The following is a 25,401-nucleotide window of genomic DNA, read 5'->3' as shown; positions in this document are numbered from 1 at the left end:
CAAAAACAATGCCAAGTAGAGTACAGGATGAGCATGGTAGGAATAATCACCTTCCTACTATTGCCGTAGAATTGATCTATGACCAATTAAAAAAATTAAACATATACAGGTCAGCAGGACCAGATGATCTTTATCCGAGAGTACTGAAGGAGATGGCTGAAGCCATTGCGGAACCCCTGGTGAAACTCTTCCACAAACTGTGGCGCTCTGGAGAAGGCCCTGAGGACTGGAAGAGGGCCAGTGTTGTAGGCCAATCAGCCTAACATGGGCAACTGGTGCATTTGCCGCCCCCAGCAGCAGTCAGCAACTTGTGGGGGGTCCCCCCACGACCGATCATGCCAATTCGGGAGGGGGGAGCTCCCCCACAGCTGATCACACCGACCCAGAAGTGCACTTTCAGGTGTGCTGCGGCACTTACAGGTTGGTACGATTGGCTGTGGGGCAACCCCCCGCCCCCCCAGTTGGCCAGGGTGGGACCGTGAGGATTGCTTCTCCTGGTGCCCCACTCCCTGGCCAGTTCTCTCAGGGCGGGGGGGGCACCAGTGCTCTCACCTGCCTGTCACCTAAGCAGGGAATGCTGGCTGTCAGGGGGTGCACGTGCACCCCTGTGCACCCGCTACACATCGTCACTGCAGCCTGACTTCCATCCTAGGGAAATCCTAGAAAAGTTCATCAAGGGGTCTGTCTATAAGCTTGCAGAAGGTAAGATTCTGAATGACAGCCACCATGGCTTCATCACAGGCAAGTCTTGCCTTGCCAACCTCATCTCCTTCTGTGACCAGGTAACTCGCCACCTGGACATGAGAGAGCAAGTTGACATGGTATACCTAGACTTCCACAAGGCCTTTGATCTAGTATCCCACTATGTTGTCACAAGAAAATTGGAGGATTTTGGGCGTAACTGAAAAAGTCAGGTGGGTGAGAAACTGGGTGTAGGACAGAATCCAGAGAGTCGTAGTGAACAGATCTGTGTCATCCTGGCAAGAAGTGGGCAGTGGTGTCCCACAGGGGTCAGAGCTCGGTCCAGTACTTTTCGACATCTTTATTAAAGATTTGGATGTGGGGGTGAAACAAGCTCACTGGCCAAGTTCACGGACGACACCAAGTTATGGGGAAGCATGGTCACTCTTGAAGATAGGCTACAGATACAGGTAGACCTAAACAGGCTAGCAATTTGGGCAGATTGAACTTCATCAGATTCCTATGTCGAGAAATGTAAAGTGCTCCACCTTAGGACGAGCAACCCCCGACACCTACAGGCTTGGCAGCACCAAACTGACTAGCACCACGAATGAAAGGGACCTGGGGTAATAATAGACCACAGTTTGAATATGAGCTGACAATGCCATGCTGTAGCTAGTAGGGCAAATAATACCATGGCATGCATCAATTGATGTATCCCCAGCAAAGCCAAGGAGGTGATTCTTCCATTCTACTCGGCACTGGTGAGACCACAGCTGGAGGACTGCGTCCAGTTCTCAGCACCACACTTTAATGAGGATGTGGACAAGCTTGAGAGAGTCCAGAGAAGAGCCACCCATATGATCAGAGTCTTACACAGCAAGCCATATGAGGAAAGGCTGAGGGACCTGGGACTCTTCAGTCTGAGAAAAGAAGGCTGAGAGGGGACTTGGTAGCAGCTTACTGCTACATTACGGCTCAGTGAGCAACTGTTCACCAGGGCACCCAAGGGGAAAACTAGGAGTAATGGCCACAAACTACTGGAAGACCAATTCAGGCTCAACATTAGGAAAAACTTCTTTACAGTCAGGGTGTCCAGACTGTGGAACAAGCTCCCGCCAGAGGTGGTGCAGTCACCTACCCTGGAAGCCTTCAAGAGGAGACTAGACGGTCACCTCGCTGGTCTCGCCTGACCCCAAATGATCTTTCCTGCGTGGTGCAGTAGGCTGGACCCAATGATCTTCCAAGGTCCTTTCCAGCTGTACAGTCTATGAATGTCTGAAATCTTAGTCTCCTTCCCCAAGGGAGGAGTTTTACCAAGATCCAGTTGTCCTCACCTAGGATGTCTCCATCCAGCTTCCTTCCCTCCTCAAGCTGTTTCTTCTGGGATACACCCTTGTTAGCCAGAAGCCCCACAGACAGTCTGCCTTAATTGGGCTGCCAGACCCTTTTTACAGGGACACAGGCCATCCTATTACAGTCTTAAAGCATTATTTATGTTGAAAATAAAAGTCCGTGACCCCCCGCTGCCACCAGTCCGGGTCCTGCTCTGCTCCCCCCCAGTCACCCTTCTGGGTAGTGTCCCGCTCCTGCCGCTCTGGGCCCAGCCCTGCTCTGCGTGTAGGGGGATGCATGGGGGGTGGCATGGGGCTGTGGGGCATGGCACGAGGAATGGCCATGGTGCAGGGAGCGCTCACCAACTGCGTGGTGCAGGGAGCAGCCCCAAGGTGTGGCACAGGGCACACGGGGGGTGGGGCACACTGCCCCATGAGGAGCAGCCACGGCGGAGGGAGCACCCGCTGGCTGTAACTGTGGTGTGGGGAGCGGTTTTGGGGTGTGGCACAGGGCGCATGGGACCTGCTCCCTACATGGCACCCTGTGGCTATGCGCCATGCCCCCCCACCATGTGCTACAGCCCCACACAATGCCCCCTCTGCAGGGCGACAGGCCACCCTCCCCTCCCCTCCCCTTCCCTTCCCCCCGTGTGGCAGAGCACACCCTAGCGCCCACTGCCTCCATCCATCTGTCTGTCAGTAAGTCTCTGGGCACGGACGTGCAGTTGGCTCAGAGCATTACGGATAGACAGACACATAGTTGGAAGTGCCATGGCTTTTATTATATTAGAATACTTTTTTAATCACTCGTGACCACTGGATTTTATTCATTTAGTAGTGAATTTTTTAAACCTGTCCTGAGTCAGTTTCCTTCATTCCTAATGGCTAGTGATTTTTGATTAGAGTGATTCTCTAAATTCAAATAAGATACTCTGCCGGTAATAGCACCCGTGTACTCTGCAAACACAGTACAGCTTAACAAGCATATTCTTTGTTTCTTGTTCCAGCATTGGTTGGGGGGGAAGATCCATCTGACCTGTGGAGCTGGCTGGGTTTAGTTAATATTTTGCTAGAAAAAGCAAAGCAAAAAATGAGAAATGTTGGATTGATTTGTCTGGTTTGCTTTGCATCCAGGGAACATCTATCTCATTGGAAATGTAATATGAAATGTATCCTCAAACATCTGGCTCCCCTCCCATTATTGGACTAAATTATTTTATCAAATGGGCAAAGCTACGGAATATTTTAACTTGCATTCAATTGGCTGGAGATACCAGGTCTGTAGCCAGGCCTGAATATTTCATATGCCTAATTCCTTATGAATTATGACACTGAGGGGGAAAATACTGTCCCGCACTAACGTAGTTGTGTCTGAGCATTTCATCATGCAAATCTGTTGTCCCTCATTTCTCTCACCTACTGATTTAACATTTTCCAATATCTTGCTGCTACTGTCTGAGGGTAATCAGAGAGCAATGGGGTTGATGGTATCTAGTCACCTTTTGGAAAGAAGGACCACACTTGTGGTTAAGGTATGGGACTGGGACATAACTTTTTAATTCCTAGGTATGACACTGAGTCCTTGAGAAAGTTACTTAATCTCTCTCTGCTCCAATTTCATACCTCTAATATAGGAGTAATGAGATTATTTCCATCTTTTTTGTTTTGTGCTCAAATTGTGAGCTTTGCAGAACAGGAACTCTCTCTGTTTGTACAACATGGCTTGATATGGTCTGCAACCTATAGGCTCTTAGATAATACACTTGAGAACTAGTAGCAATTGGTACAGTTTCAAGGCCTCTGGATTACAGCATTAGCTTTCCAAATTTGTAGTGGCACTTCTCACTACTACCGCAGCTCTCTGTACTGTTCTAGACCAGCGGTGCCCAACCTTACAGCCCACATGCTGAAAGAGTGATGGTTCGCAGCTGGATCGTGTGGGCAGGGGTCAGTCTGTGGGCTGGATCAAACACGGGGTTGCCACACAGAATTGGTTTGCAACCCCATGTGCTGGCCTAGCCTCATGCACCAGATCTGGACACAGGGAACATCTGTACATGTGCTGTGGGGGGCACTTTAATTGGAGCAGCTCTGAGAGCCACTCTTATTAAAGCATCCACAGCATCATGTGTATTCAATTAATTGAGTGTGCGCCAGCGTGTTCTAATTAGCATACATTGGGGCAGAGCTTCATCATGTGTATAGATGTCCAAAGTGATCCATCACTCGAGACTCTTATTCAGTCGGCAGGGCTCCCTGCAAAGTCAGAAATTTGATGGTGGGGAAGCAGTGGCAGCGTTAACTGCTGGGGCTTAGAGGCCAAATTTCCAGACCTGTGAGGAGCCTCCCAGGCCAGAGGTTGAACGGTACTGTCCTAGTCAGCATTCATGGGGAGATCATGGCCATATCATTAATGCATATAATTGGAAGCTTTGCATTATGACTTTGCTTTCTTGTAGTGCTGGATACAAATGACAGGTTCCTGAGGACAATCACTATCGGCCAGTCTCCAACAGAGAAAGGCTTCTCACGAACAGTAAGAGCTTCTTGCCCCTCAGGGTATTTAGTCCTTCAAAAAGCATGCGAGAGAAAACTGGTCCCTAAATAAAAATTGTATGTTTTTACCTCTCCAAGCACTTCCTTTCTAAAGGTGTAACAAATGTGCCTTCTGCCTCCAGCCTATGAAAACAAAAGTAAGAAGATGTACAACACAGGGCACAGTTACAGTTCACCCCCACTCAACCACATGTGGTCCCCCAAAATATTCTTCCCATAATGTTTGGTTTAATGGAAGTCTGGGATGATAAGTATCATGGTAACAAACCATGTGGGTATATGTTCATTAAACACAGCAGTAATCCTTTAGAGCAGCTCCAGACTCTTGCTGCTTATAGAACTACTCAATTTTTCTTACACACTGCAGCATTCAGTAATAGATCAATCGTTAAGTTTAAAATACAGTTTTTTAGTGGCATTAAACCTTATACTTTATTTCTTCTGATGGTAAATGATTTATGTGCTTGGAGAAATATGATTTCTTGCCATGCCAACAGAATAAATACATTTTTTTTATTATATTGCAAAAAAAAAATCCTAATTCCACACTGAGTTTTAAGTGAAAAGTACTCTGCTTTGTAGCATTAGAGACTTGTTTCTTTTCGGATAATGAAAGGTTACTTCCAAGAATTAAGTGCAGGTAAAACTTCTGTTAGGAACCCTGATGGGTTCTCTTTATTCTTCACTTTTGTGCTGGTCTTTTCCAGGCCCAGTTTGACATCACAGTGGCAAGTGAAATCATGGCAGTCTTAGCGCTCACTGATGGGTTAGAGGATATGAGAAGACGACTGGGCAGAATGGTGGTAGCCTCTAGCAAGACAGGAGAGCCAGTTACTACGGATGATCTCGTAAGACTGCAGTTTAATTGCTACATACAGGCCTCTCACGTAAAATAATATGAAGATGATTCCACATAGAAGGAATTGTAGGATGTTACAAATTAAGGATGAAATCCTGACCCCATTGAAATCAATTGAAGTTTGGCTTCATCAAGGCTGAAATTTCTTCCTGGCAAAAATGTTCTTTTTGTTGTCTGAGCAGTTCTGTTTGCTATTTGGGTCTTACCATAGATTTGGCATTTGCAGTCTCCCCATCCCAGGCAGAACTCTAGCTGACTGCAATGGGGCCTTGCTTTAACAAATTCAAACCCTTCAGACATGGTACAGACAATGAAAAGGATAGAGAAAGCCCAACAAACCTGGAAAAAAATGTCCAGAGACTTGAATGGTTGCAGCTTACTTATAGCTTACAAAGGATTTGGAAAGGTTGGAGGAATAATTAGAACCATAAGGTTCTCTTGAAGTTCATAACACTAAAATGTCACAGATATAAATAATACTTTGCAGGTTTTCATTATTTTCTGCTGAAGATGTTGAAATTAAAATTGATCCATTAAATGCTATCTAAGTCTTCCTGGAGTAAGATTGAAACTCCAATTAAATGAAACAGTATATGTCACTCCCCCCCCCCTTAAATGATTGCTTGCAGTTGAGTATTGCAATCTAGGGTAGATTTAAAATAGCTTCTTTGAAAAGGACTGGGTGTTTCAGGGGACTGATAATGAGACTTGGACTAGTTATTCAACCAGGGTGATCGCAGTGTAGTTGTAAACCTTCTGTTGTGGTCTCAGTTCTGTTCCTCTTGGGCTGGTGTCACTCAGTAACTGGTGGCATTCACTGATATCCTAGTTTGTGTGCTCAACATAGAGTATGAGGATGGAGTCACTGCACCTCCTTTTGCAAGGATCTGTACTGAGGCAGGTGGTTGGAGATGCATGAGAAAGGCTATAGCTTTCCATGCTGAACCTGTTCTGAGAATACGCTGAAGACTTCTCTTCCTCCCCTGAACTGGATCTGGCACTGCTCATAAACACAGAGCTCTGCTCCAAGGAGTTGTTTCAGCAAGAGACCTGGCTGGTGTGCAGGAGGTATAGGATGAGTTTTTAGACCAAACATCCAGAAATCTGGATACAGAAATGGAAGGAAGACAAACCTGCTGAAGACATTAAGTTGTTTTTTTTTTTCAAATTCTTAAAATAGAATTAAACACTAAGTGAAAGGAAATAAATGGTGCAGTTAAGAGAGAAAATGGGGGTGCTAACACAGTACATCCTTTGATCATTGGTAGCCTGTTTTTTCTGAAATGACTACCATCAGCCTGTTTCAAGGGCCTGCAGGCCAAGCCCTACAAGGAGAGACTAGAGAAACTGGACCTTTTCAGCCTCTACAAGAGAAGGTTGAGAGGCGACCTGGTGGCTGCCTATAAGTTCATCAGGGGGGCACAGAAGGGAATTGGTGAGTATTTATTCACCAAGGCCCCCACGGGGGTTACAAGAAATAATGGCCACAAGCTAGAAGAGAGCAGATTTAGACTGGATATTAGGAGGAACTTCTTCACAGTTCGAGTGGCCAAGGTCTGGAATGGGCTCCCAAGGGAGGTGGTGCTCTCCCCTACCCTGGGGGTCTTCAAGCGAAGGCTAGATGTGTATCTAGCTGGGGTAATGTAGGCCCAGCACTCTTTCCTGCTTATGCAGGGGGTCGGACTCGATGATCTATTGAGGTCCCTTCCGACCCTAGCATCTATGAATCTATGAATCTATGACCAGAGCATGGAGCACCCATTCCTGCCTGACTGTACAGTAGGGTTGTTAAACAGGTACAAAATGTTGAATCCGTTTTTGTGTGTGTTGCTAGGTGATTTCACCCTGGACATCATTTTCTCGCATACAAGATACCTCCAAATAAAACACACACCTTGTTTTTCAAAGACAGAATATAGGAAAATAATTTTTCCACGGCCATCTATGTGATGCAGTAAGTTCTCCTGGGAACATAGACTGTCCTAGACATGTAACATCAGGAACTTCCTGGTGTGCCAGACTGTCTCCTGCATTGTCCCTCTTCCTGGACACTTTGTATTAGATGAGCACCTTGCCGGGGTCATCTGACCCCGGTGCTCTTTCCTGCCAAGGCAGGGGGTCGGACTAGATGATCTACCTAGGTCCCTTCCGACTCTAGCTACTATGAAACTATTCCCGGGAGGACTTAGACTGCCATGCAAGGTTAGACTCCAGACCGTTGCAAATGTGGTAGCAAGACTGTTTGTTAGTCTTTTTCCTTTAGGTGGTTCTTTATAAAAGTTCCTGTAAATAAAATGTTGCTTCCACATCACAAGCCTCATTAAGATACTACCAGTAGCTCACCTGAGCACAAGCTACAGTGCTCAGCCAATAACTACACTATGAGAGGATTGAACAAGACTCCATCCCCTTCAGTTTGCTGAGCAGATGTAAATAGCAGCTGTCTGAGCAGCTGCATGGCACACTGTGTCTCCAGGAGTGCTGCTTTTCCAGCAGAGAAAACAGCTTCTCCACTTAAAACACACACCTCAGTTTTGGAGAGAGTGGGATATGTTATATGTGAGAAAATATAAGATTCTGTCTTGTTCTTGAATTTGGTGTATACAACACTGAGGGCTGTTCACTCTTGTTATTTGAAAGATCACTGCGGCAAAGCCCCTGGGCATTGGTGAGGCAATTCCAAGTTATAGTCATGCACTCGCCAGATCTTGGGAGTGAACTGTTCTCTTTTCTTCCCTTAGGGCGTGACTGGGGCTCTGACAGTGTTAATGAAAGATGCAATTAAACCAAACCTCATGCAGACATTGGAGGTGAGTACTGACTACTTTTTGTTTTCCAGGCTGGCCAGTTTTTCCCAGGTTTGGTTTTTGGAGCTCACATTATGGTTGCTGAAATGGGTCAGCGGGCCTGCCTGTTCTTACAGGATGCAAAATGCATAATTTTTAGGGGGGTATTATTTCTACAGGGTTTCCCCACCACTCTCCCCCGCCTTGGTACAGTGACAGGTTGGCTATCCCCTGTATGCTGCACAGTTACAGGAGGTAACTCCCACACCAGTGGCAGAGCAGGATTTACTTTCTCCCCAGTTTCTGCTCACTGGAGGAGTTCTCTTCTTTTGTCCTACCCTCCGTCAGCACCAGCTCCTTCAGCAGCATGTTGCTAACCCCAACTGCAGTTTGGGAGGGAGGGGGCAGATGAGGGACGCAAGACCCCCTGTCCAATCTGAATCCCTCCTAGCTGTCACAGTGCAGCTAAGGTGCAGGCAGGAGGGGAGGGCTAGGGAAGGGGGAGCTCCTTTCTCTCCCAGCCTCTGGGGAGCATAGTGCCCTACAACTCCCTTCCTTTTCAGCGGGTGCAGGGAAGGAAGCAGGTAGGAGAAGCTAGCTCTTTACATCAGTAAGTGGAGCATAGTGTGATACGGATATTTCCTTTTGTCTTGCCCACCCACTAGTGTTTTTTCATGCTATCCCCTGCCAACAGTTTCCAATTTTAAGTAAGTAGCTGAACATCTGGGCAAGGAGGATTCCCTTGAAAGCACCGGTCATCAGGGCTTCTGAACATTGCTCAGAATATATCATTCCCTCATCAGTCCCCTCCTTTCTCCCCCTCACCCCCACCTCTCAGTACACACATGTTCCCAGCCAAGGATGCTGACAGATTCTCTGCAAAGCAAAAAGCAAACAAAAAAATAAATTTAAGGGTTCCACTTGGAGTGACACCATCAACTGACTAAAGGACAGCACCTTTCCCCACAATGTCTCTGTGTTGCTATCTCTAATAGTGGGAGGATATAAAGGTTGTGGAATTGTCTGAGAGCCTCAGATGGAAATGGCTGCCCTACGAGTGTGAAGCATTGCTATGATTTAGCCATCTCTTCCCTGTGAGGATTAATATCTCCACTTCTTCAGATTATTATAATGCTATTTGCCTTGCATTCTTAATACTGACAATGATCCTTTGATCAGAAGGCTTTAACAGCTGGTCTCTACTCTGAGCTGGCTCTCATCCTCTAATGCAGTACTTAAGTTTAAGATCACTCTGGAAGATGTTGAATTCCCCCCGTTTCCCCCCCACCCCCTTGTTCACTCTCTTTCAGGGGACTCCGGTGTTTGTTCATGCTGGGCCTTTTGCTAACATTGCGCATGGCAACTCATCAGTGCTGGCAGATAAAATTGCCCTGAAGCTTGTGGGTCAGGAAGGCTTTGTCGGTAAGTTTATAACTTTGCTGTCTCTCTTCTTGGAAAAGAGACTTCCATTCACAGGGAGAGCATCAGCTTCTTGGCTCAGTGCTTTAATGAGCTTCCCTTCATTTTGTCTACACTACAGTAACAGAAGCAGGATTCGGAGCAGACATCGGCATGGAGAAGTTTTTTAATATTAAATGCCGCTATTCTGGTCTCCAGCCTCACGTGGTTGTATTGGTTGCCACAGTGCGAGCTCTGAAAATGCATGGAGGAGGGCCCACTGTAAGTACCGCCCTGGGCTGTGTGTAGGCCAGGGAACGATGCAGTTGTTACAGGCAAATCACTTCGAAGTCCAGCATAGAAGTAGGAGCTTGTCTATACAGAACAGTGAAGTTCGTGCCGAGTACATTTACCCCTTAACTGCTACCCATTGACTGGGGGGTTTTAAAGGGAGGCTGGATTTACACCTTGCCAGGGTTGTTTGACCCCAGTACTCTTTCCTGGCATGGCAGGGGGTCAGACTTGATGATCTGCTCAGGTCCCTTCTGACCCTACTAACTATGAAACTCCCTGTGTGGATGCTTTTGGTGTGAGGCAGCTTACTTCAAAGTCAATTCCCTAACTGAGGAATTAATGTGGTGTATTCAGTTTCCTGCAAAATATGCCCCCTGGTTTATGTCACTGTAACTTTCTTGTGTAGTGAGGTCTAGAGGTAGAAAGTTAAAATGAAATCCATTTCCCACCTCTGAAATCCACCTTGACCCCACTGAAGACAATGGCAAAACTCCACTTGAGCAGAGCCAGGGGTCTGTCTCAGTAGGCATGTTCATCCTAATATATTTATTTCCCACTCTCACGTGCTTCCTTTTTGTCAAGCACTTACTGGTCCAGTAGAGCACAGCTGCCTGCCAGGATCCTGAATAGAAAGGCTGCTTAAACAGTTAGGACCCTCTGAGATACCTGGCACATAGTAATGAAAGGGACCTTTCATCAGACTTTTCTTTGCCATTCTGTAAACCGAGCAGGCGGATGCACTAGGTGCCCTCATGGGGTCCCTCCCAGCCCTGCTTCCTGCCGTCCTTGGTGAAGAACTCTGGACGCTTTGGTTCTCTCTGGTGTCCTTAGGTCTGTTACATTATATGGTTTGCCCATACAATTTTTATCAACACTGCCCAATGATATGTTGAATGTTTTTCCATGTGCTGTGAATACACAGTCTCTACTCCAGAGATCTCTCGATGCAGATGTCTCTTTGGAACTGTAAACTGCCACTTGCACTGGGAGTAAATCCAGAATTTTGCAAATGACAGCCCCTTGCTTGGTTTGGTCCTTTTTTCCCTTCTACTTCTCCTGGTCCTCTGCCCCATATTGTCATCATCGTCGTGTCCCCTACCCCCTGGCCCTCACCTCTCCATCCTACAGCAGTAACACCCCTTTTCATCCTTTGTTCTGGGTTTTTTTTTCCTTCCCACCCTGCCCCTCAGTCTTCCCAGGTCTGAGATGCTAAAATGGCTGTTACCAAAATGTGAGTTTGCTATAATTTATAATGCCTGGATCCTAGAGCCCCATGTCCTCATATTAAGTTCTTCTCTATTCTTCTGGCTGCTTTCTTGACCATCTGAAGTATGTACAATTTGATGTTGAGCCCTTCAGTTCTAAAAGGTATTAAAGTAGTTGGCAGCCACCAGGGACACATTATGTAGTGCATTACAGATGTATAGAGCACTTATTTATCATTTTAATGAAATCTCTCTCTGCTGGGATATTTCCATTGTCTGTGATCTGTCCTTGTGTCTGTAACAATTGCTCTTCATTTCTTTTTTTGAAGACGATCTCCAGAATAGAGTCCAGCTCTAAAACTGAAATACTGCATGCCCCCATGTGACTTGCTATCCTAAAAGAGTCTTTCTTTTTTTTAGGTCACTGCTGGAGTGCCTTTACCAAAGGAGTACACTGAAGAGGTAGCCCTTATTGTTACTTAGCCTGTTGTTATCACCACCTAACCAGCTGTTTATGTTGCAGGACATTGTCATGTGGTGCATACTCATTAGCTTGTTGAGCATAATTTCTTCAGCTGCCAGAGAAGAGCTTCCAAACATTAGCTGTAATATTTCATTTTCATAATGACACATTGGCTCCATACTTCCTAGCGGTCATCATCATTGACCCACTGTGTATTCAGAGCCTTTGGTTTCTCCTTTGCTTATGTAATTGTCTGCATGCACACTTACTTGTTCGTGGTAATATCTGCTCCGCTGCCTATGACCCACTCTGTACTGTGGCTGCTTAGGGAGTAATTACCTTATTGAAATACTGTCCCTTAAAACATTCAATGCATCTCTCTAATTACTCCTTTCACAAATGTTTGTTAGCATCGTGAATTATTTATTCACAAGAGTAGGAGGAAAATAAGTTAGAGCTGTGACTTTAACTACTCTCTTGCCAGGCGTGCATTTGTACATTTAGGTAATTATCATGACTTTCTAGTATTATTGGAGCTGGCTTCTGTGCCTGTGCGAATTTTCTGTGATTTCCTTTGTGGGTTGTGATGGATAGTGTCCAGCATCCCTTGCTGCTCATCCATGAGTTTGCAAAATACAAATGTGTATAAATCCAAAGCGGTCACCATCAACTTCAAACAAGTGCCACAAAATTCAGGATTAACGGTGATCAGTACTTCCAAAGAGTATGTCATGGGGAAATATGATCCATGTTACAGGGGTATAGGTTGTAGCCATGTTGGTCTAAGGACGTAGGCAGACAAGGTTCTTTGGGTGAATCTGTTATCTTTTATTAGAAGAACTTAAATAGTTGAAAAATAATTGTTAGCAAGCTTTTGGGTTTAAAAAAACCTTCATCAGGCTAAGGTTGGTGACAATTGCAGAGTCTTCTTTAGCCTGAGAAAGGGTTTTTAAACTCAAAAGCTTGCTAAAAAAAATTTTCAAACTATTTAAGTTGGTCTAAAGAAGATATCAGATTTATCCAAAGAGCCTTGTCTGCCTATGGGGCAACATGAGGCATTTACTTGAGGAAGTTGCTGCTCTTGGATCTCAGCTTATTTTGGGGAGTGAACTGAAAACAAGCACAAAGCTTTATAATGCTTTGATGCCTTGCACCTTGGGTTGGCACTTGAAACCAGCACTGATTTAGAGATGCAAGTATTCTTTTTCCATGAGGTAACTTACCTTTCATTCAACAAGTAGATAATGCTTGTAAAGAAACTAGTGCCTTGATGGCTGTTTCTGTTGTGATACTCTTATCATGGTTATTTCCATCTGTCGTTCCTGTAGTGGATTGCTAGTAGACATGTCGCTGCTCCCTACAATATGTACCCTTTCTCATTGCTTTCTTTGCAGAATCTCCAGCTCTTGGCAAATGGTTGTAGTAACCTAAGCAAGCAAATCCAAAACGCCCGTATTTTTGGCATTCCGGTAGTCGTGGCTGTCAATGTTTTCAAGTAAGTGGGCTGGGCTTTGGAGCCATGCCGTAAGTGTGCAGTGCTTGCATGCTGCAATACACTGTCCCCCTGTTATCTGGACCTTCTCTTATTAGCGCTCTTGAGATGTACATTGCTACAAAAGAGCATCTTGCATTGTTCCAAGGTGACTGATAAATAGGAAAAGCTCCTTGTTCATTCATGTAAATTCTTTTCTCAACTGCCTTTTGACCTTGATTTTAAAGCAGGTTCATTGACTATTGATCTCTTATTTTCATCCTCTTTAGCCAGATGCTTCTGAATGGAATATGCCTACAGTACCTTGAATCCAAGTACATGATAGACTGTGAGTATTTCCATACTGCAGGCTGCAGTGTAAGGTAGAGAGAACTGAGGCAGCTTTAAATGAATGTACTAGCTCACATTACAAGCAGTTTAGCTATGGCAGCACAGGATCATTTGCCCTGGTGAGATGCAATGATCCTGGTTTTCTCTGATTAAAAAAATTCCAAGGTCTCTAATTAAAAACCCCAAATCCGTGTTTTTCTATGATTTAAAATGAAGCACCACTATATATATATATAAATAAATATACGTAATATTTTGTGGATATATTTACAGTGTTAAAGCAATCTAGAAGCCTACCAGTGCCTCAGTCATTATAATAAAATTCTAAATACCTAGCTATATGTTTTGGCATTTGATTTTTTAATCATGGAAAATCAGAGCTCCCTCTGACCCCTTTGCTCAGCTGTGGCTGTCCCCCCTGCTGCTTTGTAGCAGTGAGCAGCCCTGGCATGCTGGTTCCCTGGCCATGCTGCTGTCCCTCACTCCCAAGCCACTGCCCCCCACCCCAGCCATGATAGTGCCCCTCACTCTCAACCTGCAGGCCCCTGCCCCCCAGCCCTGTGAGAGTGGGCCCAAGCTGCCTGTCACCCTGGCTGGCCCCATACAGACTCGGGGCTCCAGCAGGGGAAGAGGGCAGGGGTCCTTCAGGGGCAGCAGGGAGCTGCATGGCTGGGCCACTGCAGCCAAGAGATGTTCTGGGGGCGGGTGGACACTGGACTGTGGTCAGGCTGCCTGGCATGGCATGGGAGCCCCAGCCCAGGGCAGGGTGGGGTAGTGCTACCGGCATCTCCTCCTCTCTCTAGACCATGCCAGGGCTGGACTTGCTCCAGCACTGCCCGCTCAAGTAGGAGCCACTGCAGGTGAGACTGAAACCATCTGGAGCCCCTCACCCTTCTCCAGTGTTACCCCCTACCCCATCTCATAGACTTACCTGTATCTAACTGCTGGGGCTGCTCCCACCACCATGTCTGGCTGTATTGCCAGACACGTGTGTTTGCATGCTCACATGTGGTGCCTGGCCTTTGCTTCCAGTCTCCCTCCCTCCAGTCCCCCAGCCCCAAACAGTTCCTTGTAGGCTGGAACCCTGCCAGCCTGCAAGGGGAAAAACCTGTGGTTTCCTGTTTCAAAGGGGGAAATCCATGTTTTTCTTCTTTTAAAAGGGAAAATCTATCCCCGGATCCCTGGTGAGACGTACTTAAAAGCTGACTCAGGTCTCTCTTTGTATTGTAGCCTACAGTGTGGATGTACCCTGTATGTTGAGCCTTTTATACAAGCAGCATTGCTTTGGTATTAAACAGATTCTAGTTGAAGTCATGGCCAGTCTGAAGCAGAGTACCCAGCTAGGGATTCTTTTCCCTGCACCGGGAGCGTCAAACATAAAGCCTGTGGGCCAGACCCTGTCTGCTGGGCTTTATGCCATGGCTGCAGCAGCCAAAGAGTTGACATTGCTGCGATGGGGTTTCAGTGGCGCTGGCATTAACTCCTTTGCTGTTGGTGCCCACACAGTGGCAACAGCAGCCTCCATGAGAAGCCCTGCAATCCAGATCTGGCCCATCAGATCATTTGAGTTTGACCCCCCTGCTCTCAGTGAACAGCATCTGGTCTGGAGCACAATACCATTTTGGCTCCTGAGTAACGTGCATTATATACAGCCCCTCTTAGCATCCCATGATTCTCATTTGTGTTGGCTTTTCTTGCATAAAGCCAGATGCTTCCTAGCACAAGAATTGTGCTGCTGACCTTGATACAAGACTGAAGAGCTGAAATTATAGGATGCTGCTGTGTCAGACATAGATTATTGTATACATGGCAGCAGCCGTGGATGTAGCTGTGGGCTTGCTTCTTTAATGAGGGTGGTGAAGGCCTATGAAGTGCAGGGACAATAAGAAAATCTCTTCTGATGGTTACAGAGGCTTTAATGATGTCTTTGTTTGGCATTAGATCTTGGTTAGGGAAAGGTGATTTCACTTGTAGACGGAAACAGCAGATGGCGTGAGTGGTGGCACAAGTAAACACGCTCTCATCTTTACAGAACTGATACAGAGGCGGAACTGGACCTGGTCGCTCAAATGGCGAAGGAGGCGGGGGCATTCAATGCTGTGAAATGCACACACTGGGCAGAGGGGGGGAAAGGAGCCCTTGCACTGGCCCAGGCAGTCCAGAGAGCATCGCAGGCACCAAGCCATTTCAAGTTCCTCTACAACGTAGAGGTGAGAACATGAACTGTCCTACCCAGGCTGTTGATGGGAATCTGGATTTCGCTTTAACTCAAGAAAATGTTTAAGTGTGTTGCTGATTCAAATCGCCCACATGCCTTGTCGTCTGTGAGATGACCTGAAAAAGCCCTGGGCACTTTGCAGGGATTAACATGGTTCATTTGATCACTAGAAAATCTGACTTCTGTTGTAGGACAGGAGCGGGAAGAAGAAAAATCCTGGGTTCTAGATAATCCTTTGGGCCCCACCAAGTAATTTCTAAAGTGTTTTTGACTACTGAGTAGAGTTTGCTTGCTGTTATCCTTGAAAGGCTGTGCCATAACTGGTACAGAGAGGAGTAATGCATGCTTAATGTGAGCAGCCAGGTAGAGCAGGGGAGTTGTTCCTCAGTGAGTCCCAAGTTGTGCATTGAAATGAACAGACCTAGAAGGACAAAGCAACCCTTGTCTTCAGGTCAAACTGAGACCCTTTCAGGACTTTAGGATGTGTTTGCTCAGGGTGGGGTATTATTCAGTGAAATCCACATACCCAGCCAGAACAGAATTTAATCTCTTTTTTTCCTGTGTTCAAGTACAAATAAGATTTTAACTTTTATTATTTTATCTTTAGGCATCAAAGTACAGTAGTTGGATACCTGTTTAATGCCTGTGTAGTATTGTTATTGCCTTAACTATTGTGGCTACAATGCAAGAATCAGGGTTTAGTGACATCATTTATTGAACCAACTCTCTAATGCCCAGAGGAAGGACATTTTGTGCCTGAAAGCATATCTGACATCTCTTCCAAATATACAGATGGTTCAATAAAAGAGGATAAGTTTAGAACTGTGTTTTCCAAATTTGTATAATCTGGTGGTCCACTGAAAAGAGCACAACTAACTGGAAACAGAGTTTGAAAATTGAGTTGATGACTGTTTCAACTAGGATTGCATAGATCTAGTGAGCTCCTGTTGTTCAGCCTCCATTCGCACCTTCTCCCCTTCAGAGATTCTCTCTAAAGAACCTTGACATCTCCATGTCCTGTGGGTTTTCTCTAACCCTTTATTTCCCTCCCCCACCCTTGATGCTGATATTGTAGCTATTTGACTTGCTAGCCAAGGGGAACCCTGCAAAGCAAGTTTCCATCCAAATGATGCTAAATTTCTGCATGTCCATGTATCATGGGGAACAGAAGGAAAGAAGGAAAAAAAAGTGGAGGGTTCTGCAGCGCGTAATTGCACATGCTGTAGAGACTTATCCCAGGAGCCATGCATGTGGGTAATTACTCATTCGGTGCACAGATTGTTACCTGTTGTTGTAGCGATGTCACACTGAGACTGCCTTTTCATAGTCTCAGGGAAGACAGTTGTCTGGTTAAGCCTTAGGGTCTCTGCTTGGTTCTGGACCAACGCCTTCTAGGGATGAGTGCAGCTGAGTCCACAGATGCCCTCTTTGTAATTTTATAAGTAGACAAGCATCTTGCCAGTGCTAAATCCCCAGTCTCCTTAACCATCCATAGGTCTGGAAGTCAAAATTTTTCAAGGGAAAGTAGTAATTTTTTGAACAGTCCAAATTACCTGCCTGATGGAAATTGGGGTCCCTTAGGATGTCTTTTGAGTAGGGCACTCAAAATTGTCAGTCATTAGCATGTCAGCTAAGACCTCAAAAAATGATTCTTTTCCGAAAAGCTCCAGTTGCAGATGTTCATGGTAGTTCTCCAGTGATTAAGTTACAGCAGTTGCAGCCTAGGAGCTTGGCTTAGAGAGACAAACAACCTCTCCAGAAGTCTTCTAGCTAGCATGAAAGCCATAACCAGACAGTAATGTTTTGAGCATTTCCTCTGTAGCAGATACCTAAAGAACTTAATGAGGTGCTCATTTGTGTTTCTATCAATGCAATCTCTTTAACAGGAGCTCTTGGGTTTTCTTCTTAGCTTCTGTGATTTGCTCTCCCTTCTCCCTTTAACTATGGAGTTACCTTCCATCAAGAAACGCTTGTAACATTTTCAAAAAATGAACTTTGTAGGTGTTTTGCAGTACTTATTGTATAGCTAATTGTGCAAATGTAGCTTAAAAGCAGTAGGGGCCCACCTTTTTGGCAGGAGTGCCAGTCTGAGCACTTTACCCTGCCGCCTCTGCTGTCCTGTTTTCTGCCCTATTTACTACTTTGCTGCCTGCCCACACCCTGATCTGTTGTGCCACACGGAGGCTGTCCATGCCACTTGTGGCACACATGCTGACGGTTGGCCACTCCTGGCTTAAAGAGTGTTTACAAGCATTTTCTTGTTCCTGATTACACTAGTGTCTGTTCTTCTTATATTGAAAGAAACAGCTGTAACGTTATGAATAAAACCTTGGATTATTGTGTAGCTTTGTAGTACCGCACATGGAAGCAGCTTTAATAGCTGCAGATTGAACGTCACACAGCATGCATGGAGGGCTGTAGATATAGCTGTGCTGACTTGTTTTTTTTCCTACAGCTCCCTGTTATGGATAAGATCAGAATCATTGCACAGCAGATATATGGGGCAGATGACATTGAGCTCTTTCCAGAAGCAGAGCAAAAAATTATCCTATACACAAAGCAGGTGAGTTCAACAGGTTAGTTGTTCAGTATCAACTCCAATTAAAACATCCACGGTAAACTGTGCTCTTCTAGAACATGAAATCCATGTAATGTGGCTGTTGAATGGGCCTTCAGACTGGAGCTGCAAACTGGAGTGCAGCTACTTTGAGAAGAGGGTGGTGGAAAGCCAAGAGGATCCTGGGGTCTAGTCCTGAGCTTAACATGATCTTCCCTGGTTAAAGGGGTCACCTCACTTCGCCTTCTGTAACACAGTGTCTGTGATAATTGTCTTTCTGTTCTGGTAGGCTGTGAGAACTAATGTACATCTGTAAAGGGCTTTGAACATGAGAGCTGGGCACCTGCCTTCTGTTCTTTGTGTATAGCATGTGTTGACTACTTTCTGTTGGAGAACCATCCTTTTTTAACATGTATGGTTACTTCCTTTTTTATATTCGTTGCATATCCCTTTATATTTTAGCGAGCGTTCACATCCAGCTTGGTAATTGCTGTGCTGTCATAACCTGCAATTATATTGATCAAATAATCTAAATTGAAGAGCAACCTCAGTTGGGCTGAGAACTTTAATTTTGAGCTGTTTGGATCAAAATTAACTTAATAGAGAGGAAATGCAACCCTTGTCTGCATATCTGATGCCAGCAAAGGCATTAACTTCATATCTGATTGGATCTGGGGATGGCAATGTTTATTTTTCCCCTTAGTAACAGTAGAAAGATGGAAAGAAGGATGTAGAAATGATTGATTACAGGCAGATTACAGGCAGAGCGGTTAGCAAGGTGAGAGAGCCTGTTAATCCAAAAAAGAGCAGAGTCAAGTAAATGCAATTATTACAGTTACATGGATGAAAGTTTCCTGATGCACTTTAATGTTTTTGTTTTCTTCCTGCTCCTATCATCCAGGGATTTGGAAACCTGCCAATATGCATGGCTAAAACTCACCTGTCATTGTCTCATGACCCGGAGAGGAAAGGAGTGCCTAAGGGCTTTGTTCTGCCCATCCGAGATATCAGGGCCAGCGTAGGTGCTGGATTCTTATATCCACTGATTGGTACGGTAAGTGGCATATGGAAAAACTTGGCTGCAGAAAGGAAAAGAGATTGAAGAAATTTCATGCAATTCCCATGTGTGGTTAAATCAGGTATCTTGCATGACAGAACTCAGTCACTTGCAGGTTTAGAAATCTAGTGCCAGTCCAATGTCCTAGGTGCCCTAGACCAGCTTTTGAAAAATACACTACTTCCTACAAATCAATTCTAATGCTCAGCTATAATATAAGTGTGACCAGTCTTCCTTGCAGTCCCTGCTTGTCACACATGGCCATGCTCATGGAACAACATGCTGGGGCCTTGCAGTGAGCCCGGAAGCTAACAAAATGGATGTTACAAATATGAAAAAGATGTGAGAACTGAAGGCCTGGGGCACCTGTACTGGGGACACTCCCTGCTACCTACACTACCTCTGTACGTTGGAGGAGTTGCGTAATCTAAATATCATGTCCTATACAGTTACTGTCATTCCCACTGGTATAACACTAGTCACATTTTGGTGCAGCATAATCTGTCCAGACTAACTGAGTCTGTTTAGTGTTGTGTATGAAACACACATGATACACTATTAGATTTGGGTTACTTTTTCTGGCAGACCACTGTGGCCTTAAACAAGCTGCTAAACTTCTCTGGGCCCTGGCCTCCTGTTTGCAAAATACAGATAATACTTAGCTCACAAGGCTGTTTCAGAGTTTAGAGTCTCCAACTGTGAAACGAAAACACTTTGAAATGATCTAATTAAAGACTCTGCAACTGCAGGATACTGCTTTAAAAAAAACTACCCAAGATTTAGTGTTCTGAATCAAATGTTGACTGTGCTCTTGACATCACTACAGCTTTTGATATTAAGAAGCAAAACAAAACAAATGTGGTGTGTATTTGCAATGCAGAATGATATAATGAAAAGGCTATCCCCATTGTCTGAGTAAAAGATTAAATCAATTGGGAAAGATCATAAACCTTTGATCAGAAGCCTTTTTAATGGGGAAATGGAGGGGCTACTATGGGAGTTGAGCAACGTCCCTTTTAAGGAAGAAACATGCTTAATACCAGGGTGCGTATTTCATTTGATCTTTACTGTAAAGAGTTATCAGACAGAAATAGGAAAAATGTTTTTAGCATCTCCGTTCAATTTTGACCTGTTATTGCAGTTTTAAGTATATGGGTAGCAAACAACTTATTGCTGTTTACCAAAAACCATGCAACCTTTAAAGAGAAGAGAAAAGGGAAAAGGTGAGTGAGGTCATTCACATCCAGGGTTGATTCATCAAGGAGGAAGATCACTGACAGAGCAGTACTGTTGATGCCAGTATCGATGAAGTTTTCTCTCCCTCTAGAAAGATATTCAAAACTTGCCTGGGTCAGACAGAAAATTAATGTTCTTTATCTGCCATTTGTCCACATTACCAAACCACAAAGCAATTTGGAAGAGCAGGGGAGAGCAGCACTAGAATAGCTAGGTAAAGACTGATCAGATCAGCACAAAACTGAATTGAAAGAGGTTTACTGGAAAAATTTACCTTGTGCCTGCCCATGCTGGTTTAAGTAGTTTGTTGCCTTGAGTCCACAGTTTCCAGTTGTGTAACTAGCCATGGGAAAGGGCCGTGATCTTTGGGCACTCTCTAAGTGGGGGCACTGGATCAGAGGCCGGGGGAGCTCAGGACTTCAGTAGCTATGGCTTCTGGCAGCACAGAGCAGAAAGAAGTAGCCAAGATTGCACATGCACGTGCACACCTGTGAGGGGAGGTGCATATATGTGATGTGTATCTATATGTACCTGTGCCTATACTCTGTGGCTGCTGCATCCTTGCCTGTAGAGCCTAGAGCCCCCTGCCTCTGTTCCAACACCCCCCTGCCAAGTACACTTCTGCTGCCCAGGGTGCCAAAAATACTTGTTATGCCTCTGTGAGGGTTTCATTCTCTAAATGTTGTTTCAGGGCTCTTGTATTGTTTTTTGAAACATGAATTAAAAGAAGCATTCAGCTACACAGTGACCCAGGCAGTTCTGTACTCATCATGACTGACCAACTATGTTTACTCTTTTATGCATGTTTTTGAAATCAGTCATTTTAATTTTTTAAGATTTCCTCATACAAACCAAATCCAGGTACAGTGAACTGATTATGATTCAAACCCACAGATCTAACACGCCAGTCATAGTAATATTTCATGGCAGGGCAGGAAGAAGTGTTAGGTTAAACAAGAACAAACAGTAGACGAAATTAATGAAAACACTTGAGAGCGAGTTTCCCTTGTATCCTGTGCCATTGCTCATCACTCCCCCAGTAGCACAGGGATTCACCCCTAATGAGTATTCATTGAATCCTTCATGGTGCAGACATGCTCGACAACTCAATTCCTAGAGTGGCTTGAAGGTTATTGGTCCCCAGTGGCATCATCGCTTCTCACAGATGCGGAAAGTGTTCACGCTGCATGGGCAAAGTTAAATCGGAGGCAGCGTGCTCAGGCTTGAATTCCAATGGACCCATTAAGCTAGCTGTAGTCACTTCTTCCAGATTGCCTGTCTGGTTTGCACAGAAGAAAAAAGGGAAAAGAAGACGCAGTAATAAAAGCTGCACAGAAGTGGCACAGCAATGTGGCTGGCTGGCATGGATGCCCATCTCTGGAAATACAGTTAAAACCCCAGCCTGTCATGAATTAAATTGGGCTTACAAAGCATTTCATAGTATCCCCTGTTAGTCACTGGTTTGAAGTGATGCTTGGCAGAGAAATCTGCAGAGCATGGCTACGGTATAAAGGTGTGCTCTCAGAAGAGATGGTGCAGGAGGTCTCTGAAGATGATAGAGTATGGCTATATTTCTTGAGGGCACAGATGTAGCTTATACACAGGATTTGGCAATGATCAGTAGCTATTGTAAAAATGGCTAATCAACTGGTAACAGAATGCAATAGATCTGTAGATTCCTTATGACCAGTTATAATATTTTGCCTGTTTGTTGTGTTGTGTTGGGTATAGGCACCCATAAGTTACCATGAAGGCAGCTGCAGGGCAGATTTATAGTGCAACAGCTGCTCTGCAGTAAATGCTTGTGGGCACTCTTAGCCAGTGGTTAGTGCAAGGTAGTGTATCCCACAGTCAGTGAAGGGTGAACTATCTGGCACCTATCACGGGTTAAGAGTGGAACGATAGACTAACACATTGGTTCATGTCCTGGCGTGTCCTGTGGTAAACTTGTGTTCCCATTCCCATAATGCATCCTGTATGCCCCCTTAATTTAAAGTGTGACAAAAAGAAAAATACCAGCCACAAATGTGGGTATTACTGTGTGTACACAGGACGAGTTACTGGTATCATGGGCAAGCTAGAGTGTAAATTTAGTGCATCAGCTGCTCCACAATAACGGCCCACGTTCATGCTTCCCGCCCCTGGTAAGTAAACAGTAGCTCGCTCCTCAATGAAAGTGGAGTGAGCCACCTCATGTTTACACCTGGCTAAAATCATGCATCCAGGTAGTTGTTGCAGGGTAGCTAACTCTCCAAATCCATGCTAAAGCTGATCTTGCTGTAATTTGTGTACAGTGTATAGTCATACCCTTAATGGAGTTTCGGGCAATGAAGACAGACAAAACCTAAACAAAATAATAGTTTTAGGGTTTGTCTTCCCAGGGATCAGTAATTAACTAGTTAATGCATACTGATGTGACCTGTGTCCCTTCAACTTAGAGAAGAAAGTAACTACAAAGGAAACAACAAAAATTAAGTGCAAATGTTGAAGGATTGCCACCCTAAATTGTTGAAACAAACAGCAGTTCAGAAAAGAGCTGGACACACAGCACAATGATGTGAAGAATCATGCTCAAAGAAACACCACCAAGGCTAAAAGAGTGTCTGGAAATCTGGAGAGAGAGAGAGAGAGAGAGATCTAGTATGGGTGAATGCTAGTTAAGGGAATTACAAAGTGCCCAAGTTTCATAATGCATTGTTTCATAGAAAAATAAGGCTGGAAGAGACCTCAAGAGATCACTTAGATCGACTTTCTGAGTGTCTGCTCTTAGCTCCAAAAGGAATATGGCACAAGTGGTGACTTGTGCTGCAGCCAAATGCTGAGTTGTTCTTACTGAATGAGAAGAATGTAGCAAGGTTCATATTTTTAGATTAACAATGATGAATAAAATAATCACGTCCTGTTTAAATCCGTAACTCATCCATCTTTAAAGAGAGCACTGTGTGTCTGGGCCAACAGAAAAGATGCATTGAGCTCATTCCTGTAATCAATGATAGTGTGCTGCAAACAAGCCAGAATTTAATCCAAACAAGGATTGGAAGAATTTTAAACACTGGGGTGGCACATACATTAGATCAAATATACATAGGGTTCCAGAAATCAAAACCAAATACTGTTGTCCTAATCACCCATGTTTCTTTAGTCCCTAGAACATCAGACATCATGTATCACATTTCTTAAGTTTTCTTGGACGGAAGATTAAGCCTGATGTTGCTTCTATTGAAAATTAATTAGAAGTTCTATTATTAGGGGTGTGAACTTCTAACCAAATGGGTTCTTTGTTAAGTATTCATGAAGCCTAGTTAGTATTAGAGGGATATGATTGCAGAATTCGGACTCGTGTATATGGAATTCAGACTGAGCAATTCAGATAAAAAGAAGGAGCCAACAAATACTTTGGACATCAGCTTTTTGAGCTGAAGTTTCAGTGGGAGTGGGGCTTCTGATTAGAAAATGCTCACATTACATTTATCTGCAACAACTTATAAATGTGTCCTATTAAATGAATTTTTTCAGTCAAAACTGTACTATTTTAGTATATTTTTTAAATATAAAGGAAGAAAAGCCATGAAAGCAAACCGCTGTTTGCTCTGTCCAGTAATATTTCTTTCTTGTTGTTTAGTCAGTGAAAAAGTAAAAAAAAAACAAAACAAAACAAAAAAACTTTGGTACATAGTTATCTTGGTTGTTAGAGGAGTTTATTAGAAATTCTGCAGGTGTATCCAGTGCATCCACATGGTCTGTACCTACGTATTTATATCATTAGACTTGCTCTAAGTTCTTCCATTTTCTAGTATACATGTTAGAGAGGGAAAAAAACCCTGAATACTTCAGTTGATAGAATTAAACCTAGATCTGAGAACAACAGTAAAAAATGCATTATGAATTATGGACATTCATACAGTAAATTATTTTCTTTAACATAAATCATAAGGCACTTCCCAATGATAGGACATTATAATGTTGAATTTTGTGGCTGGCAAACTAGACACTTCTAATAACTTGGATCTGTGTATCCCTCGGAAGGCACTGCTAATACATTAGTCTCTTACCAGATGAGAAGGTAATTTTTGGATTTGAAGATGCTAGGTAATAGACAACAAATGATTGGGCATACAGGAACCATTGTTCTAGTAAGGGACCTTTCTAGGAGACAGCAGACAGCTGGAAAGCTAGTTACAGTATATACTTTAATTTTACCACTTCAGGCCTAAAAAAAATTATTCCCTATCTGATCATGCAAGTGTCTCTCTGTGGCCAGAAGAAACCTTTTCATGTGCATAGCCCTGTGAACTTCATTGTGTTTTTAGATAAGTAGGAAATCCAGCTGTCTTTACTTGGTTGCCAAATTGGGGACCTGATGCATTTGGGGCTGTCTTAAAACTCCCTCCTACTATGTTTACACATTTGTTTGAAATGAGGACTAGATCTGCAGTTCAGTATCCTTGTTTTCTAGAATAGTAATTTAAAAAGAAAATTTGTTTTTACAAATGACTGATTGCAAGTTAGCGCTCAAAAGATGTTATATCCTTCCCAAAGGAAGAAACAGCAGTTAATTTCACACCATTAATTGAATGCTGCCTTATTCACCACAAAATACAGTGCACAGAGACAAGAGTGCAGCAGGAAAGAGCACGATGATCTGTGATGACAAAAGGCACAGATAGCAAGCAGCTGGTATCCTTCATGCACTCCCCATTCTCCTCTGCCAGTCCCCATGATGAAGAGAATGGCTTGTTCTTGAGACTTATAATTTTTATTGTTCTTGTGGCTTTTGTGTTCAGAGTTCACTGTAATTTTTTAAGTACTGTTATTAACTTTCTATTAATCTCCTATGGAGGTTTTGCTCTTCCCATACAAGAGGTCTTTACTTGAGATTACAAGCTTATTTGATAAAGGCGACTGCATACATGGAATGGATATAGACTTCTGTTG

At 44.2% G+C, this 25,401-nt stretch overlaps 1 protein-coding gene across 2 annotated transcripts in view; it reads left to right on the top strand.

Annotated features, from left to right (window-relative positions):
• MTHFD1 (methylenetetrahydrofolate dehydrogenase, cyclohydrolase and formyltetrahydrofolate synthetase 1) overlaps positions 1-25,401 on the top strand; it is a 73,674-nt gene that overhangs the window by 44,168 nt on the left and 4,105 nt on the right. For both annotated transcript variants that reach the window (XM_090034204.1, XM_090034205.1), the window contains exons 17-26: positions 4,475-4,551; positions 5,279-5,419; positions 8,172-8,240; positions 9,527-9,638; positions 9,757-9,896; positions 11,534-11,575; positions 12,971-13,071; positions 15,431-15,608; positions 18,072-18,179; positions 19,075-19,227. In XM_090034204.1, coding sequence (XP_089890330.1) covers positions 4,475-4,551; positions 5,279-5,419; positions 8,172-8,240; positions 9,527-9,638; positions 9,757-9,896; positions 11,534-11,575; positions 12,971-13,071; positions 15,431-15,608; positions 18,072-18,179; positions 19,075-19,227 — 1,121 coding nt within the window. The remainder of the gene's footprint in view (positions 1-4,474; positions 4,552-5,278; positions 5,420-8,171; positions 8,241-9,526; positions 9,639-9,756; positions 9,897-11,533; positions 11,576-12,970; positions 13,072-15,430; positions 15,609-18,071; positions 18,180-19,074; positions 19,228-25,401) is intronic.

This window comes from Crocodylus siamensis, chromosome 2, assembly GCF_052110815.1.
Source record: "Crocodylus siamensis isolate JL-2025a chromosome 2, ASM5211081v1, whole genome shotgun sequence".
NCBI lineage: Eukaryota > Metazoa > Chordata > Crocodylia > Crocodylidae > Crocodylus > Crocodylus siamensis.
Note: the sequence above shows the minus strand (reverse complement) of the source record. Positions and strands in the feature narration are given on the sequence as shown.